The sequence below is a fragment of the Ochotona princeps genome, chromosome 13, assembly GCF_030435755.1.
Source record: "Ochotona princeps isolate mOchPri1 chromosome 13, mOchPri1.hap1, whole genome shotgun sequence".
Classification (NCBI taxonomy): domain Eukaryota; kingdom Metazoa; phylum Chordata; class Mammalia; order Lagomorpha; family Ochotonidae; genus Ochotona; species Ochotona princeps.
Window position 1 is genome coordinate 44,088,082 of NC_080844.1, and position 19,897 is coordinate 44,107,978.

The 19,897-nt window shown below is 38.9% G+C and overlaps 1 protein-coding gene across 5 annotated transcripts in view; it reads left to right on the forward strand.

Moving 5' to 3' along the window:
• R3HCC1L (R3H domain and coiled-coil containing 1 like) overlaps positions 1-18,861 on the forward strand; it is a 61,181-nt gene extending 42,320 nt beyond the window's left edge. For all 5 annotated transcript variants that reach the window (XM_058671058.1, XM_058671055.1, XM_058671057.1 and 2 more), the window contains 5 exons: positions 4,984-5,156; positions 7,595-7,665; positions 9,356-9,451; positions 9,882-10,022; positions 18,064-18,861. In XM_058671058.1, coding sequence (XP_058527041.1) covers positions 4,984-5,156; positions 7,595-7,665; positions 9,356-9,451; positions 9,882-10,022; positions 18,064-18,131 — 549 coding nt within the window. In that variant the 3' untranslated portion in view covers positions 18,132-18,861. The remainder of the gene's footprint in view (positions 1-4,983; positions 5,157-7,594; positions 7,666-9,355; positions 9,452-9,881; positions 10,023-18,063) is intronic.
• The last annotated feature ends 1,036 nt before the right edge of the window (positions 18,862-19,897 follow it).

Genomic DNA, 19,897 nt, shown 5'->3' on the forward strand with positions numbered 1-19,897 from the left:
ACGGAGCCTTTACACGTGGAAGTGCTCAATAGTTTTTCATGAGCACAGATGAAAGGGCAGAGATGGAGCCCCCTGACTTTTAAAAATGATCTCCAGGGCCCGGCGGCGTGGCCTAGCGGCTAAAGTCCTCGCCTTGAACGCCCCGGGATCCCATATGGACGCCGGTTCTAATCCCGGCAGCTCCACTTCCCATCCAGCTCCCTGCTTGTGGCCTGGGAAAGCAGTCGAGGACGGACCAATGCATTGGGACCCTGCACCCGCGTGGGAGACCCGGAAGAGGTTCCTGGTCCCGGCATTGGATCAGCACAGCACCGGCCCGTTGCGGCTCACTTGGGGAGTGAATCATCGGACGGAAGATCTTCCTCTCTGTCTCTCCTCCTCTCTGTATATCCGGCTTTCCAATAATAATAAAAAATCTTTAAAAAAAAGATGATCTCCAAAGGCTTCAGAACATCCCTGAAGTAAAATTTAGAATCAACATAACCTGAGAGAGCTCCTGTTCACGAGTTCATTCCTTGAATGCCTGCAGTGTCTGTGCCTGGGCCGGGGCCAAAGTTGGGAGTCAGGAACACAGTCTGAGTCTCTCAGTTACCTGGGCCGTCACTCCTGCTTTCCATGGGCAGTAAACTGAACAGAAGCCATTACTGGCAATGCAACCCATGTTCCTGAAAGGGAAAATTATAATCCAGCCATTAAAAGCAGATTACAAAAGGAGGGAATCCCTTCACATCCTACTCACTCCACTTTTAAGTCAAATAGCAAATTTGAGTACTTAAGAGTTTGATAAACTGTAATTCACAAATAGCTAGGTTTGTTATCAGTACTGTGTTAAAAATAGTAAGCTTCATGCCCACTTTCTCTTTGCTCTGCAGTTGCTTACATTTTTTTTTGTACAGACAGTGCGTAACCATGTGACTTGATAGCTACATAGCAGTCTGAAGGCTAATTAATATAAATCAGTGTATAAAATAGCTTTGTTAGAGATACATATAAAAACAGTTATTTTGATTGCCAAAATTTGAAAAGGAGATTTGATCCCCCAGGGCTAAACTGATTGATGCAGTTGCATGCTGACAGGACCAGAGGTGTAAGAGATTATAGTTCCACTTCTGTATTTTATGTTCCTTATTCCTATTTAAAAAAAAAAAAAAAGACTGATAGTCTGTTTCTTGAGAAATCTTAGGTTTATAAAAAAAAGTTAACAATACCCATGTACCCCCTCACTCTTCTATTTCTAATTACTGTTTTCACAGTATCTTTTATTAGTCTCAACTCATTTTAACAGGTTTATAACTGTGTCTGAGTGGGCATGTTATTGACTGTGTGGACTGACCTGCCAGATATTGTACATTCTAATGCAATCACCCAGGGCATCCAGAAAAGGGTCTGATTGAATTATATGCTCTTCATTCTGTTAGATCTCTGATTAACGCAAAACAAAATGAAGATTTCATTACTCATATAGATTTTTTTTTTTAAGCCAGGTTATTCCTAAAATTGAAGAGTTCCCTTCTGAGCTCTGTTGGATGTACTGTATATTTTTTCTTTTGAGTCAGCATACATGCCAGCAACATTTTGATTTCTGGTTTCCTTTCAAAACTAAAGAAAGGCAGACCCTTCTAGGTTTATATTGCCAGTATATGGGAAGCTTTTTGGAGTTCTTGTTTGTAGCTTCAGAGATTTCTGGTGTGCCTCAATTTCTCCTTAGCAATGTTTCTGTGTCAATGAACTCAGCAAGATATAGTATGTCAGTTATGGTTGGGGCATAAGTCCTAATGCTTATCCCACTGAATTCATGAGCTGTGTGGTAACAGTAGCAGGGAGAAAAAGAGCCAGCTATGTACAAATACTAAAGTTTCATTGATTTTTAAAAACTTCGGTTAGGGATAGAAACATACCTTTGGGAGAATTATATCCTTCTCACATCTTATGTTAAGCATTTGTGGTATCAGGAAGTACATATATTCTAAAATTGAATTGTTAGTGGCAAAGCTTTGTGGGAGAGAACTTCAAGTGAACAAAGGAGTGATTTAGCCATAGGTATAGCTGCTGAAATATGTAGTGGAGAGTCTAAAATGTACTTAAATTCAGAATTCTTTCTGTTGTGATGAGGTATTGGGTTGAGGTATTGGAAAAAATAAGATTTTTCCCATGCAAGGCAGAGATGCACATGCTAATAAGTAGATTTTTTGTATAGTTTGGCTGAAAGCTGAGATTGTTTAGAAAAATCTAAGGGGACAATCATAAATACGGGGTACCAATCCTAAAGCCTCAAGACGGTGGAGTGTACTGTTACATTGCTCCCCTAGGTCAGGATTGACTTGCTGCTTGTCTAGTGTGTCTGAGTCAGTTATTGAAGGTTGGAAGGTCGTATTTATTACCTGTTGCTGAGATGGATAAAGACTGTAGACTAATGAAAGAGCTGTATTTTTTTAACACCAGGAAAGATCTGGTTGTGTTGCAGGAATTGAGGTAGTCAAGGTAGTGTAAGGGAGAAGTGGATCATGATCTGGAGAAATCAAGCAAGAAGTGGGTAGCAGTGAATGCCAATTTTGTCTGCACTGCAATTTTTCTTAGGCTTCATGGGCACCAAGTACCTGAGCTAGTTGTGGATTTTAGGATCCTTCTGCTTGAGTTGGCTTTATTATTCCAGCCTTTAGCTTTCAACTTCATCAATGATATCTTTCTACCTAATGTTTCCAAGCATACTGGGAAGAGAGATGTAACTTGTGGGGTTTATATCTCTAATTTCACAAAACATAGAATAATAATTACGTCTTTTTGCTGTAATTTTCATTGTGTTTTCAACAAGTCTCAGAAGCTAAAATGCTTAATAGTTACCTCAGAAGTGAAACATAAATGTGCAAGTTCAGTTTTGCAGACCAGGTCAGAGCAAGAAACTGTAATCAGGTTTCCTGGCCAGACTGTATTTTTCCTTCTTAATAGTCAGTTCTTAGTGTCTCGATTTCTAAGATATTTTGTGGTTTGCCTTGTGCCTTCCATAGTGCTTATGTAGCCCCAATTCATGACAGCACAAGATGCAGTTCTTTACTTGGTTTGGTTTTTGTAAAGTAACTCACGAAGTCACCCATCAAAAAGATTAAACTAAGAGAATAATTCCATTTACAATAGCATCAGAAATAATAAAATATCTAAGAACAGATTTAACAAAAGGACATAATATGTATACTGAACACTAAAAAAAATTTGAAAGAAAATTTAAAAAGACCTAAGTAAATAGGAAGACATCCCATGATCATCTGTTATTTTTACTTCCCAAATTTATTCTCATATTTCTGCAGTCCCAGTTGCCTATTTTTGCAGAAATTGACAAGCTAATCCTTAAATTCCTATGGAAACGCAAGGGACTGCAACTATCAGTGTTTTTGAAAACCAACAAAATTGTAGGACTCAGATGTCCTGATTTCATAACTTTCTATAAAGCTCTAGTAATGTGGACTGCGGCACTGGTACAAGATTGATATGTAGATACTTATAGAATCCTTTTGTCTGTTTTTGGGAATCCAAGTTATCCTCAGTGCGTAACACTGTCTTCCCTTAGAATTTTCCTTTTGGAATTTGTCAGTTTCCCTGAGATCTTGTTTAGCTACTTGTATGATACACATTCTTCCGTGATCTGCTGAAAGTAAAATAATTTAGATTCTGTTTCTCTTCAGGAAACTTATCATTCTATGGATTTTAGTTCCCTTGGTTGTCTTGCAGACTCAGCTTCTAGTGAAGTCAGGAAAAGTAATGGTTTTGTGGATCAGCTGATATTTTCCCTTGTTACCATTACAGCAATAATATTTTCCTGCTCTCTGCATCCTAAGTAGAGTGGAATTAACATGGTGCTTGGCATGCAGTAGATTTACCACTTCATTAAAATTAGGTTAGGTTGAATTGATTGAATACTAAATGCCAGGGACTTTATATCACGTTATTCAATCCTCACAACTGACTTGTGGGCACCATTGTTATATCAATTTCTTAGATTCAAAACTGAGACTTAATGCAGAGAAAGAACTGGAAAACAGGAAGAAACTTATTGATCACCTGCATCACTTTCTGTCCTTCCTCCCAATAAAACCTGAGTCCATTTTTCACTTCTCCAGAGAAAAGAGGTAGATTCTTTGCTCTCTTTCTCAACTTGATGGGAGAAGAGACAGTACAAAAGAAGGAAACTCTAATGGGATCTCATTGGACTTTTGATTGATAAAAAAGGAAAAGGTCTCAAGATGTAGCAGCTTTGGGTCGGTAAGCAGTTAAGTAGCAACTAGATTTGATAACAGCTGAATTGTCACTTTGCTGTTGCCTTCCCATTTTCCATCTCTGATTTCAGTTATTTTGTGGGACAGTATAATTTGAAATATTTTTCATTATTACTAATTTCTTCACTAACCTGTTATGTGGGAAAGTTTTGGTGGCTCTCATGCCAAAGAAATTGAGTATAAGTATTTGTACCATTTACATTCGTCTAACAAATTCCTCTGTGAATTTTCTCTTCACCATGTAATAATCCAACAAAAGGTGAATTCATTTTTAATTAAAAATATCTTATTTTTATTTACTTCCAGAAGAGAGATTGAGGTGAATATGATCAGATGAATATGATCAGTTATCTCAAATAAAAACAAGTTGTCAGTTTATCCTTCTTGTGTGTGAATCAGTTTCCAGCATGTGACATTTGTAACTCGATGTGTTGTGTATATATATTTGCTCCTGCTGGTTGATTGATGCAAATTAGATTTAATGTATTGCCAATCTGCCAGAAGTTCAATACCCCTTTCAAGTATTTTTACCTGTGTGATATACACTGGGTGATAAACCCATGGTCATCACTGATTTGGTGAAAAGCATTAACTGAGAATGTAAAAGAATAAGAAATGAGGGCGGGGGAGAAATGGAGACAAGGAGCAGAATTGTTTATAAATGAGTCAACACTTTATAATGCCCAGTTGTTTATATATGCTTTCTCCTCTCTAGTTATCAGGGAATGTACACAAAGCAAGCATCCAGGAACCTAGATTTGATTATTACAGCCATGAAGTTCCTGATATTGACCTCAGTGAGTGTGAATTCCCTCATGTCATTGAAATTTATGACTTCCCTCAAGAATTTCGTACTGAAGACCTTCTGCGGGTTTTCTGCAGTTATCAGTAAGTATTTGTTGGTGTTAGGAAAGGTGGGATGAAATTTTCTTAAAATGTCTCCTGAGAAAGAATTTCTTGTTTTCATATTTCAGATTACTTGAGTATCAAGTTTGTTCATTGTTTTTCTCAGGTCCATTAGAAATAAATTGTATTTAATTACTCTTCCTCCATGTTCATTAAATACAGGATAATTTTTCTAGACCCTATTTTAGCATTTAAGACTTCTCTTCAAGGTGATAGCTACATCTGATTCTGATTCATGGTGCATTCAGCCTATTTGTGTTTATTATAATTATGTTTATACTTGAATATATATGTAAATTATACATTTGTACATGAGAGTATTTCAAAAGGCTTTTTAAAAATGAATGTAAGACCTTATTTTGGTGCAAAAAAAATTGAAATCCAGTGGTCTACACAAAGATTATGAAAAATTTACATTATGAAAATCCTGTGTATGGATTTTAAGTTTTTTTATATAGAGAAAGAAGAGAGACAGAGAGAGCTTCCACTTGCTGGTTAATTCTACAAATGGCTGCAACAGCTGAAACTGGGCTGGTCCAAAGCCAGGAGCTTTTTCTGGATTTCCCACATAGGTGCAAGGGCACAAGGACTTGAGCCATCATCTGCTGCTTTCCTTGCTGTTAGCAGTTAGCTGGTTGGGAAGGGGAACAACTGGGACTTGAACTGGCACCCAAATGGGATGCCAGCACTACAGGCAGATATTAACTGGCTAAGCTATAGTGCTGGCCTCCTTTTTTACATTGTAATTCATTAGGTTAGGCATTTGGTTTAATTTCACTTGGAGGTGCTATAGAATTGCCTGGTTTTGACTCTTGGCTCAGCTGTCAATTCTAGCTGCAAGCTAACAGACACCCTAGGAAGCAGCAAATGATGGCTCAATAGTGGAGATCTGGGTTGGGTTCCCAGCTTCTGGTCTTCCTCTGGTTCAGCCCTGGCTATTACAGGTGTTTGAGGAGTGAACCACTGGATTGGGGTTCTGTCTCTCTGCTGCTCAAATAAGTAAAATAAATATCTTTTTAAAAAGTTGTGTGTGTATTTACTTGTCCTATCTTTTTCCCTTCTTTTTACCCTTCATTTTGGTTAAGTTTTTTTTCTTATTTGGCTTTCATAAAAATGATCAACTTTCTATTCAGTGAAGGCTCTAAACATTGCAAAATACATGTTCAACTTTTCATTGGTAATGTTAATATTTTTCCTTTTTTTTTAATGCTTTTAGTTCCTCACTCTTCCTTCCTCATCTTATATACTACTGTAGCTACTTAACATTTTTCCTTTTACATTCCATTTACCATAATTACTGTTTTATATATTCAGTATTCAACTTGGTTTATTTTCTTAAGATTTATTTAGTTTTATTAGAAAGGAAGATTTACAGAGAAGGAGATGTAGAGAGAAAGATCTTCTGTCTGCTGCTTCACTCCCCAAGTGGCTGCAATGGCGTAGAGCTGAGCCGAGCCAAAGCCAGGGGCCAGGAGACCTCCTCTAGGTCTCCCACGTGGGTGTAGGGTCCTAAGGTTTGGGCCTTCCTTTCACAGGCCACAAGCAGGGAGATCCAGGCACATGCAAGGATTTAGCCCCTGAGCCATCTCTCCAGACCCAAATTTATTTACTTCATATGGTCTTCATTTGAACATTATTGTACCTCACACCTTCCATGTGAAATCTCTTCACTTGCAGTCATTTTAATTCTGTTTCTGGTGTTTTTTTGTTTCTATAAATTCTTCTTAATGGTGTCTTGTATTTGGTAGGGTGTGGGAATGTGCTGATTGACGTTTTTTAACATGAGCTAATAATTTTCTAGTACTTAAATGTTAATCCTTCTAATTCTTTCTAATCTGATCTGCTGTTACTTTTATTCTTAATTTTTCTGACTTTGTCACATTCTTTCCCATTTCCCTTATTCTCTTTCTATAGGAAATGAGAAAATCAGCCTCTGTGATTGTAACTGTCTATTTTTCCTATCACTTGCAGTCTTGTTTGTTCACTCGCCAAGCTCCCGCCCCCCCAACAGGTTTGACTTTGCATTCGCTGCCACTGACCTCTGCCACGTCCTTCTCTTCTGTTCTGCTGCTGCTCCTCCGCTCCCTCCTCCATCTCTTTTCATTCCCTTCCTAGAAGAACATCTCTTGTAAATAGTACATTAAATACCTTCCCAGGGGACTTGTGAGGATTAATTAGTTGATGTCTATAAAATGGCTGAGAATGTAAAATACTCCCTGGTTGTTCTTTATGGTGTTATTATTGCCTTTAAAATTCACTGGCTTCTTCTGTCCTCCAAGCTGTTTGGTTTCATTATCCCCATTCTACCTGTGTACGTACTGAGTATTTCCTTCTATTTCATGAAAAGCATTATGAGACAATTTGAAAGATGTTTGTTGAAAGCAGATTTTAAGAAATAAAATTGTTTTCTTTTGTTGCAGAAAGAAAGGGTTTGATATTAAATGGGTTGATGATACACATGCCCTGGGAATATTCTCCAGTCCAGTTACAGGTAACCTCGTAGATTGTCTTGTTCATTTTCTCCTGCAGCTTGTTCTGGTTTCCTTTCTATTCAAGCCAGTTGGCATTTTATTCAACCAGCACATGTAATAGAAGATACAAATTCTTAAAAAAGGCATTTTTGTTTTTTGAAAGGCAGAGAGAGAGAGGTTTTTCCTGTGCTGATTCAATCCCCAAGTCCCCCAACAACCAGCACCGGGTCAGGCTAAAGCCTGGAATGCAGGACAGGAACCCACATATTTGAACCACTACCTGCTGGGGTACACATTAGCTTTAAGGTGGAGTCAGAGGCAGAGCTGAAGCATGAACCCAGACACTGGGAAACAGGATGCAGGCCAAGTACCCACCCCTGGATATAGATTTCTGATGCAGGTTTCTTTGATACCTATGTGCCCCCTCTCCTTTTCATTGTAATCCAGTAGCAGTTAGAGAGAAAACTTCCAAGGTTATTTGCATCCTTATCAATAAACAGTTTATGCACATAGATTTAAGAGGATTGTGGGACTAGATCTTAAAAATGATTGCTGTTTTTCTTTTCTCTCAGACAAATGAATTTGAAGTAACCCTTTTACTGGACCAGTGAAAAATTGTAATATTCACCCTCTGAATGTGTGATTTGGCCATTATATATATATATATATGTATGTTATGGGTTTTGTTAATAGGTACATGCAGAGACATTCAAACAAACTAAATATGTTGGGATGTTGGTTACTTACTGAATCACCTAGATTACAGATCTGCATACTTACTCTATAAAGTACCACTTGATATTTCAGGTTGTATAGAGCATAATGTTTCTGTCAGAAAAGCAGCCAGATAGTTTGCAGACAGGCATGACTCCATGTCAGTAAAATTTAATTTACAAAAGCGTATGTTTGGATGATTCGATCACAGCACCATTGTGCTTTCTGGTCTCTGATCTAAAGCAATCATGACTTAGGGCCAGCGTTGTGGTAAAGTGGGCTAAGTTGACTCCTGTGACACTAGTTTCAGTGTGGCAGCCGCACTTCCAATCCAGCTTCTTCCTAATGCTCTTGGGAAAGGAACAGTGAATGGCCCACATATTTGGGCTCCTGCCATCCACGTGGAGACCTGGATGGAGTTCCAGGCTCCTGGCTTTGACCTGGCCGTTGCAGCCATCTGGGAAGAGAACTACTGGACAAAAGATCTCGCTCAACTCTGCCATTAAATAAGAAATAAAATAAATGTTTAAAAATCTTTACTTCAGTGGACTTTCGGGCATAGCAGTTGGGATTCTGCTTGGAATGTCCACATCTCATATTATAATGCAGGGGTTCAGGCCCCAGCTGGTATTAATTCCAGTTACCTGCTAATATAATCCTGCTAATATACATCCAGCTGTTGGTGGTTCAGATGGCTGGGCCTTGGCTGCCCATTAAGTTCCTGGCCCAGCCCCAGATGTTGCAGGCGTTTGGAGAGTGGACAGATGAGAGCTCTTTCTATCTGTTTGCCTATCAGGTAGCATTAATTAATCACAGCCAAGTTGTACCTTACAGATGTTATCTTTAATCTCTGTTTCTGTTTTTGTTTTTGCTGTGGAAAAAGAAGAGAAAAAAACCCCACCTAACATCTAAGAAACATGCCAAGAAGTAGCCTCTAATTTTTCTTTTTGTCACTCCATTTCATGTATACTTTGCTGTATTTATTCCTCTTTGCAGCTCGTGATGCTCTGGCTATTAAACATTCCATGGTGAAGATTCGACCTTTGTCACAGGCCACCAGAGCAGCCAAGGCCAAAGCTAGAGCTTTTGCTGGTGAGCCTTTTATCTGCTTTTTTTTCTTATTAATGGTGGAGTTACTGTTTTTTTTTTTTTCCATCAGTTGTGCATTGTACAGAGTTGTAAAGGCATTTTAGTTTATTAAGGACAAAAAGGAAAAAAATTCCATGTTGAAATAGGGCATCTGAGTAGCCTCTTAGGTGGGTGGGAGACACCAGCAGTGCCTGAGGGTGTGTCTACCTTGTTTACCTTCCTGTACGCTATGGATAGAGTTTCTGAAAGGCACAGAATGAAGCTGGGGGGTTTGTGCTTTGCCATGTTAATTTCCTCTGATGTCATCTGTAAGTCTGTATTAATTACTGCTGATGCAGCCCTTGTTAGTCTATTTGGTATGTTAATTACTGAGTTAAGTCACTTGGATCTGGAATGCTTTCCCTTCCTTACTCCCACCTTGTCTCCCATTCAGAGTTCTTGCAGCCAGCCAAGGAGCGCCCGGAGACCTCAGCAGCCCTGGCCAGGAGGCTGGTCATCAGTGCCCTTGGGGTTCGAAGCAGACAGAACCCGAGGGACCGGGAAGCAGAGCGTAAGAAGCTGCAGGCAGCCAGGGGTAAGCTGAAGGAGTGTTGGTCTCCACTTCCTCCAGCATTCACCAGGATATGTGTTGGTGTTGAAGGGGTGGGGGAAATGATATGAAAAGCTGATTCCATTTTGTCATTTCCTGGAAATTTCTCTTATTTTCAAGCCTTGTGTTCAGGAGGTTACCATTTTAGGATTTGTCTGCCTGTTTCAAGGCATCATCCTAATCCATGCTTCTGCTGTTGTTTACCAGAAGATCGTTTTTCTGCCTTCTCAATTCTCTCCTTTTTCTATGGGTTTTACATCAAACCCTGAGAAAAAAATTTCCTGTGAAGATGCAACAGTTTCCCAGGGAGAAAACATTATTTGCTGTGGTTTTACTGGGTCGCGATGTTGCCATGATGGTTTAGACCTCAGGTGGAAGACAAATTAAGGGGAAGCCAGTAGGTGACCGTGGTGATAGAAACTGTGGGAGGTATTTTTGTCTTTTTTACAGACAATCCTGAGTTGTTCAGTTGGAATACATTTAGATTCGGCTATCTTATACTTATATTCCAGTATCTAAGAGTTCTCTGGAGATATTTCCACTAGTCCAGAAGCAGGCTTTTTCTTTCCTTATAATTTGAGGTTAAAATCTCTCCCCTTTTAAAAGGCTGTTGCGTTGTGTAAAGGTTTGGGACGCAGGCTTGGCACTTAAGTACTTTTTATCAACCTTCAGGCTTAGACAGTCTCATTGCCTTAGCCCAAGATCTGTGAAATCTGTGAAGGCAATTTATTTTGAAAATTCCAGTTACCGAAAAGTAACTTCATTTTTCCATTAAATGAATTGAAGTTTCAAACTCCTTGTTTATTGCCAGTATAACAAAGCCATTAATACTTCCTGTCCACTCTGTTTTGGTGATAGCAGGCAGCTTGCAGAGTCTCAGCTGCACTGGCCAGATAACCAGTGACTGAGTGTGTCGTGGCAGGTGCTAGAGTTCCACAGTTGAACCTAACTAATTTTTGAAACCTTAATGGTTATAATGAAGCATTTTGACTTTCTAGTTGTCCACTCCAGGGTCTTTTACAGACTATCAAAACAGAAGAGGAATCCTCTGGTTTTTTAGGAGCCTGAAGTAATCTTAACCCTTTATTAATTGGTTATCTCTAAGAAAATGATTACCATGTGATAACCTCAGTTATCTTTGAAGTGGAAGGTAATGAGAAGGTAGTATCTGTGAAGGCAGATGGGACTCCATGTGCAGTACATTGGGCTTCCTTCCGTATGGCTGCATTATCACCCGTGTCCATAGGTACTGCAGTACTCTTCCACAGGTGTCATCTGAGGATTCCCCTTTATCTGGGGGCACATCAGCATTCAGTTCCACTTTCAGTGTTTGCTTTAGATGTCTAACTCTACAAAGGACATTTTAGCAGTGCAATTAAAAATGAAGCTATTGGTTGAAGAAGGTGCCCTATCACTTTTCTCAAGATGGCCTTTCTTTGCGACAGAGATGTGCTGTTGGAACTGAGGGAAAGTGCTTTACTGAGGAGCGCTGCTTGATCATGCTTCTGAGGGCTCCCATCCTCTGTATCTGAGAACATGCCCGTCGAAAATCGTCTGCATCTCTCTCTGTGTGTCTACATGGAGCCCAGGGCTTCTCAGTGGTTCCCGGGGAAGGAGGGATCAGTATAGTATCACAGAGAGCATTTTAGAGCTTGGAATCAGCCTGCTGGGGTCCACATCTTGGTTCTTGGTATATAGTCTACTGTGAGACCTTAGATAAATGAGTTGTTCTTCGAGGCCTCCATTTCCAAATCCGTAAAATGGAAGTCAAGTGAGATAATCCATGAAAAGATAGTTCCCTTCAAAAACCATAGGAATTCTCTTGCTTCTGTTTCAGTAGGACTATAATTAAAAAATAATAAATGCTAGCTGCCACAGTTTTCATTACCAATAGTAGCAATATCAATATGTGGTCCCTATTTTTCATTTCAGTTTTTATTTGAAAATTCCTGTATTATTCTCAGCTCTGCCTGGCATTTGCTGAGCACCTGCACCAACCCTGTGGCAGGGACTGTGCTCCCAATGGTGGAGAACAAGACACCGTGAGCTTGTTTCTCTCCTTAACACTTAGTCTAGTGGGTGTGTGTCTTCAGTAATAGGAGATGAGCCTCCAGTAGATATTTTGGTTGGTATTTCTCCTCCCATTTCAATTCTAGAAATTTTTTTCATGAAAATATCTCAAAGCGTGTTTTGAGAAATCAGCACTAAGAGGTGAAAAAGGCTAGGACTTTTTTCACCGCAGAACAGATATTTAAATACTTAGAAATTGCACTTTTATTATTATGCAACAGGCCATGGTAGGAGTTAAGTATGATTGAACTATGATTTTGACAATTTTTTTTTTTTTAAAGATACAAACAGAGAGAAGGAGATACAGAGAGAAAGAGCTTCCATCCGTTTATTCACTCCCCAAGTGGCTGCAATGGCTGGAGCTTAGCTGATACGGAGCCAGGAGCTTCTTCTGGGTCTCCCACGTGGATGCAGGGTCCCAAGGCTTTGGGTCATCCTCCACTGCTTTCCCAGGCTACAAGCAGGGAGCTGGATGGGAAGTGGAGTGTCTGGGACATGAACCAACACCCATTTGGGATCCTGGCATGTGCGAAAGGCAAGGAATTTAGCCAATGGGCTGTTGTGTTGTGCTCTTGGCAAATTTCTTAAGACTTGCAATGTTAAGGTTTTTTTAATCTATTTTTAACTTAATATAATTTCACATATTTTATAATACAGATTTAGGAGCATAGATATATTAAGGTGATTAAAAGGACTGGAAAAGGGTTGAAGGCAAATCAGTGTTACCTGTGGTGGTGGTGTTGTGTTAGAGTTTTGTGATGGGTGATATTATCTTTGTATTTTAGAGCTTTCCCAGAGAAGTTAAATAATTGGCTAAAGGCCATCCAATTGATAAATTATGAGGAGATATTTGAATATACTTCTTAATTGAAACCTATGCTTCTATAATTTAGTAGCCCCTCTTGAAGTTTTGAGATAATGTTTTTCCCAGCACTAAAGTGTGTGTATTTTTTCTTCTTTTTTAATTTCTTTTGTGTGTGAGTGTATTTTTTAAACCTCCAGAGAACAAAATGTCACAGGTTTGTTTTTTAGTAACTGGTACCAATGATTAGCATCTTTCACCATCAGATAGATCATATTTTTGCTTCATTTAAATCTGTATAAAGTTGCAAATGCCTTGTTTATTACTAATATGAGCCCATTTCCTCTTCTCTTTTCCTTACTAGAAATAGAGATGATCTGAATACTGTTCTGTTCAAAAACTTCATAACTACAAAGATCAAGACAAAGCATTTAGGAATGGGAGAATCTGGCTCCAATTAAGATTTGCCACGAACTGCCTGCATGGTGCTAGACAAATCTGTTAGGCCTGTTTTTTTCTTCCATGTTCTTACAAAGTGAAAGTAACAATTACCTTACCTAATCATGGAAAATTTTTTGAGCACAATGTAAATGATCATATGTAAAAATGTCTTTGTTTTACCAATTCATCTATTTTCTGTGACTGTTGGTAATTAATCGTGTTCATTCTATGAGTGTATGTAGGACGCACTGCTACTTCCCTTCCATTACACATGGCAGCGGGTCCTGCATTCTTTCTTGTTGAGTTTGGACGTGACCATTGCCAAGTGACAAAAAGTAGCAAAGGGATGGAAATGTGTATGCTATCCCAATACACATTAGTAAATAACACTTTATAATAACTTCCCAGCTTTTCTTCTACTTGAGGAAATTTGCTGCCCATCACAGTGCCAAGGGCTTAGAAGGATGCTCATTACATCTTTGTTAACTAAATACATGAATGACATTGGTTACTTTAATTTTTCTTCATAAATTTTATTCATGATTCTTCACTGAAATTCCTAAGTTCTCGTGTTTTGTTTTATTTATTTATTTATTTATTTTTAAAGAAACCAGAGTTGAATATTACATGTGGCGCATTCATAACTATGTTTGGAACTTTGTGATTTTGGGGTAAACTATGTAGTACATATTAGAAAAGAGCTTTCTAATAGTCCCCAAACATGAAGAAAGCCTTTTTGAGCCTGATAGAGTATATTAAAATAGCAAGGAAAGTAGAAACTAGAAGCACAGATCATCCTTAAGTACTTTGTATTTGACTTAATCATAAAGACACGTTTTTAAAGACCGAACTCAGGAATTTGTTAAGATTTTTCCTGTGTTCCTCTTACCCAAACACTTATTCTTGCCTAAAACTGGAGACAGATGTTACTCTCCCTCTCTTTCAGAATAAGCTACCCTCTCACTTTTAAAGTCTATTGTAATTTTATTTCATAACTTGTTTGCATTTTATTCTGTGGAATAAGTGATTAATTGCTTGGTTTGAAAAGGCCATCGTTTGAGTCACAGGCCTGAAAGGCAAAGTGAGTAAACAGCTTGGTCACCTAGTTTGATTAATTAAATAACCAAGAATGTAAAAATCATCTCTATAGGATACTTAGTCAGCTGTAATAAAACAAATTGAATCACAGTTGCTGCTTGCTGAGATCCATGTTAAATGTTCCATTATTTTGCCTTAAAGGGCACTGCTACATTGCTAACTCCTAATCTGGATCTTAGGGTGTTTTCTTTCTTTCTTTTTTAATTTTGAATTTTATGGTACAACTCCACGGGGGGAGGGGGAGTATTTTCTTGATGTTTTCTCCTTTGATATTAGAAGCTCTCTTCATTTTTAACCCACATTTTCTTTCATTTTAGTTATTTTTTTCTGATTGGCAATATTAACCCATTTTTTGAGTGTTGATTGTTATTCAATAAATTTACTTCCCTTGCATACATCGAAGATGAAAATGTTAACCTTTAGCCAACCAGTTCACCAACTACTGCTAAAGTAAATAGTACATGATTCCTTGTATTAACACCTAACACACTGATAATTATTCTGTTATCAGAATGTCCTCTTAGGTGATATGGACTATGTTTTCCCAGTATATTGATGATTAAATACAAATACTTGGTAAGCTCATTCTAAAATGTTGCTAAAATTAAGAGAGTACTTAGATCACTTCTTTTCGATCTATCAAAAGCTGTCATTGTATTAAAATAAGGCAATTAGATTAGTTTGGTCAGACTTGCTCTTCATAAAGGATGTTGATTATTATATTCTGGGTGTCTACAAGTGGGTTTTGTGATGTTTTTCTTAGACAGACAAGTAGATTTTGCAAATCATTGGGCCAGTGTTGTGGTACAGCAAGGTAAGCCACTGCCTACAGTGCTGCCAGTCCATACGGGTGCCAGTTGAAGTCCCAACTGCTTCACTTCCAGTCCTGTTCCTTGCTGTGCCCTCTGATAAAGCAGCAGAGATGCCCAGGGATTTGGGTCCATGTGCCACGTGGGAACCTGGATGCGGTTCTGGACTCCTGACTCGGGCCCAGCTCTGGCCACTATCACCATTTGAGAAGTAAACCAACAATTGAAAGATCTTTTTCTGTCTCTTCCCCTCTCTCTGTAACTCTACTCTTCATACAAATAATTTTTTAATGAAAAGAATAGAAAGTTGTTGGTTTACATTCCTTTCATCATCATTTTTTAAAGCACAGCACCGCACTGACCTTTTTTTCAGTTTTCAGCAGTTTCTATTCCTTCAGTGAGAAGTAGTAACTGACTTTATTGTGATTTCAATCCACCCACTTAATGTAGTCATTCCTGTTGGTTTATTTATGGTACTGGGGAATGAAAGTCTCCAGGGCCAGCTTAGGTGAATGTTTCAGGTGAATCACTGTATGCTAATGCAATTCTTCTTTAGTTCCTTGTCCTTATAGCTGTTGCTGACTTTTTTTTAATTGTCGAAGCTAAAGTTGATAGATGCTTTTGAAATGCAGTCTGTCAGCTGTTATCTGTTTCCCTTTCTCCAACAGCATGTTTCTTTACCATCAGTCAATACATTTTTTTCACTTTTTTTTTTCATTTCCTTTGTAGATATTTTCAGATGTCAGAATAGTGGAAAATATGCTGCTTAGCGATAAAGAATATGGGTTCCAACTTCAGTTCTTTCACTGATTATGTAATATTTGTCAAGTCACTAATGCTTCCCAAGTTTCTTTCCTAGATAAAGACGATGTTTCGTCCCACCCTGTATTTCTCTCTTCATGTTCTGTGTTTTGAAATGTGCTCGCACGTTTGTACTATTTGTATTGTGTGTGCTTCTTAATTTGTCTTTGCTACTACTAGTTTTCTCATGACTTGCCACTAGAATTTCCTCTTATGTTTACATATATTTGATAATAGAGCTACCTTCTTTTATTAGATAGGATTAGCACTAGGATAAGAAATGTTTCAGAATTCTCAGATTCTCAGATTTTAGGATGGTAATGTGATATCCCTAATAAGTATTCATAACACCCAAACCAGACACATCAACATTAAAATTTCTGCAGACTGTTCATTCACATTAAACAGGATATCTGAAGATTATAAATAGCCTCATAATCTTGCACGTGAGCTTCCCACCACAAATGTGTTTGGACCCAAAGTTGGGAGGAAAAACCTTGTTTTCAAAAACTCATTTGACTGTGGCATTGTTCATTATGGGCCCTGTCCTGGAGTTCTTTGGTTTTCCATTTTACCCTATAGACTTGTCTCCAACCTTACTGAAAAATTTAAGTTTTAATAATTCACTTTTCTGATGTCTTCACTTTTCCTTGGAATGCAGAACCAGATTTTTATTGAGTTCATCGAGAGTTGCCTTCACATCTCTTCCTAACTTCTTTGTGTTCACAAAAATCAAACTACATTGCCTTCCTAAGGGAATCCTGGAGTCCTTTAGCCAAGGCAGTTAACTTTCACATTGTCCCCTGGAGAACCCCAGCCCAATGCAAGCCTTCCTTAGAGCTCAGTCACAGGGCGTTACATTAATCTGTCTTGGTTGGCAGGTGGCTGACATGCCCCCCCCAACCCCTCTTCCGTTTTTATGTCTTGCAATTTTGCTGCTATATTCAGCTAATGCCACAAGATGGTGCCCAAATAGCAGCAGATTTCTCTCATATTTCCAAGTAAGTTAGCTAAGCTTCCTGAGCAATGTCTTGGTCATTAGAATACAGGCAGTAATAGTTCAGGAATGTTATAAGGAATTCAGTTGATGGGGAACTGTGTCAAAATAGTGTTAACTCTAAACTTCGATTTCAGTAATCCTCCTGGATCATGACAAGGTCTTTAATAGACACCAGTTTGGAACAACAGTCCTTCAAAGGAAACATTTAGGTTACAACAGACATGGTGTCAAGATAATTACCAGCCCTGAAATTAGAATTGGTTTTGTGGCACCTAATGAGCTCCTGTGCCACTAAATCATGTATGTTCTTTATTTTCTTAGGCCTTGGTGAAAATGTTAAATGAAGAACCAAGCTTCCATACTAAGAATTGAATATGGATTGCCCAGATTTGTACACTTCTTTTTATTTTTTCCTTCATTGGAAATTTGTGTTCCAGAATATTCGTAGCTCCTGAAAGTACTCAGACAAATATAGAAGTCTGGTTTGCCTCTGAAATGTTTTTTCAAAAAGATGTAACAGGGAGATGTAAATAAGGTTTACTGGCTACTATTTCTATTTGAACAATAAGATAGCAGAAGAATATTAAAACATACTCTTTGGGAAAAATCATAATAATAAGAAAACATACTCTTGATCCTTACTGAAATATTTATAAGGATCAATAAACAAACAATACTGAAACATGAAGCATTTAAAAAACAATCAATACAAATAACATATCAGCAAAACTAGGCTAGGTCCTACAGGATTCTGGCTTATTTCATATACTTTTAATTTCTGTTAGTTCTACAGCTTTCTCTTTTTTCATACATAGTAGCAAAATGTGAAGATTTACAGTAGTATTGATTCCACTTAAAACACAATGGGAAAGTTGAAGACATTAACCCTTGGAATTAGGTGAGATGAGTCCAGAATATTCACCTGTCTCATTATTTAAGTTGCCTTGTTAATTTGCTAGTTGTGTGAAACACATAACCATGTTTAAAACTTCTGTTTGTTCACAGAGAGAAAACGATTGGAAGCCAAGCAACGAGAAGACATTTGGGAAGGCAGAGACCAGTCTGCAGTCTGAATATCACCGAAAGAAGGAAATAATTTCATGATTGGAAAATGTTTTCTTGGGCTTCAAATAAGAGGATCTTTCCAGAGCTCTGTGCACATGCAGGTGTGCCCGTTATAGAGTTGAAAGTGATGGAGCAAAGACTGACTGGGTCTATAAAGAAGACAGATACCTGTCTTCACTCCTAAAAGCAGTTCTCTAGAATGCACTACTGTGGTGGGAGTGGAAGGGAGCCGTCACCCAGGGAGAAATATGGAAGGTTTGGCTTCCACGAGTCCTCTGGACAGTGTAAGTCACGTTAGCATGGTTCACCAAGATAATCTGGAAAAAAAGCAAACAGAGAATTCACATCTGCAGTGATGGGAGATTCAGGCCCCACACAAGGCAGAACCTTCCCTAGTATCTCACAGAACTGAAAACAGCAATATGGGGCATAGAAGGGAAGCAAGTAAGGAACATTCACTACAAAGAGAAAGAATAGTGTATGGTGGACTTGGAATACATAGAATCTGCACTGCCGGTTCCAGTACACCAGAGTCGATGAAATGCAGCCGATGTGGGTATTTGGACTCCAGCGTCTGTATTGAACTAAGTGCCTGGGGCTGCTCAGGCTGCATAGCAGCTAGTGCCAGCTTCATTCCTCATAGTAAGCCAACCTTGGGAGCTGAGTGCCAGTTCCAGTTTAAACAGTAACATCAGGTTGTAAGAGGGAGACATTAAAGCCCATTTTATGACATATACACCTCTGATATTTGTCAGTCTTATCATTTTCACAAATAAGAGAACAGCTCTCTTCCTGCCTTACTGAACCCACTGAGTAAAAGGCTAGTCATCTCCCTGTTCCAGCACATACTGTGAAAGTGACCACTCCTGGATTAGTATGCGGTAGCTCCTCGCCCCTTATCTTTTTGGGCACCCCCACCCCAACCTATTGCCTTTTCCCATCTCTGTCAGGTCTTCACATCCTGCAGAAAACGTGTGGCACACAGCATGTTCTTGGTATGCTCTTCACAGCCTGTGCCAGAGTCACTTGGCAAGAAGCATCAGCCCATCCATTGTAGTGATGAGCAGCCAGGATAAAATAAACATCTCTAGGCAGTGAGAGAGATTTCCTGAAGGACATACACAAGTCAGAACCCCCAAATCAGCCTCTATCCATCTCATATCTGCATTCTCAGTATTTTGGGAAAGTAATTCTGCACTCAAAAAATGGTAGTGCTAGACCTTATGTGCTGAGGCGGCAAGAAGTAGTGCCCCACTCTTTTAAACTTGGGCAGGAGTTTCATGCTCTGATTTAGTAACCATGACAGTGATGGATCATCAGCATTGCTTGTAACATGGGAGAATGGGGCTCTGCTCACGTTCCCCAGCTGACCCCAGACTTGGGTCTTAGTCCTGACCCAGCTATTCCTGCTGCTAGTCCAGTCTGAGAGGCTTCTCACTATTTCCTAGCATTTTTCTCATCCTTGGTCAGTTCTGCCAGCTTTTTTGTTCTCTTTTGTTACTTCCACGTCAAGCTTGGGGAACTAAATAAGTCATTCTCTTAGTTCTCTGTCTCTATAGCTAAGACCAGGGCCCCCTCTTTAGCTCATAGCTGCAGAACTTGTGCTCACTGTCTTCATAGAACGGACTTTGCCATCATAGGTAGATGTCTTGGAGCAGTATGGCTGCATTGGAAAGATAAGGTAGGGAGCTGCAGCATGGCTTCATAGTTAGTGGTGTACCTCTGATGTAAACCCTTGTTCTTTTTTGATTCTTCTACAAGTCTAAGAGTGACC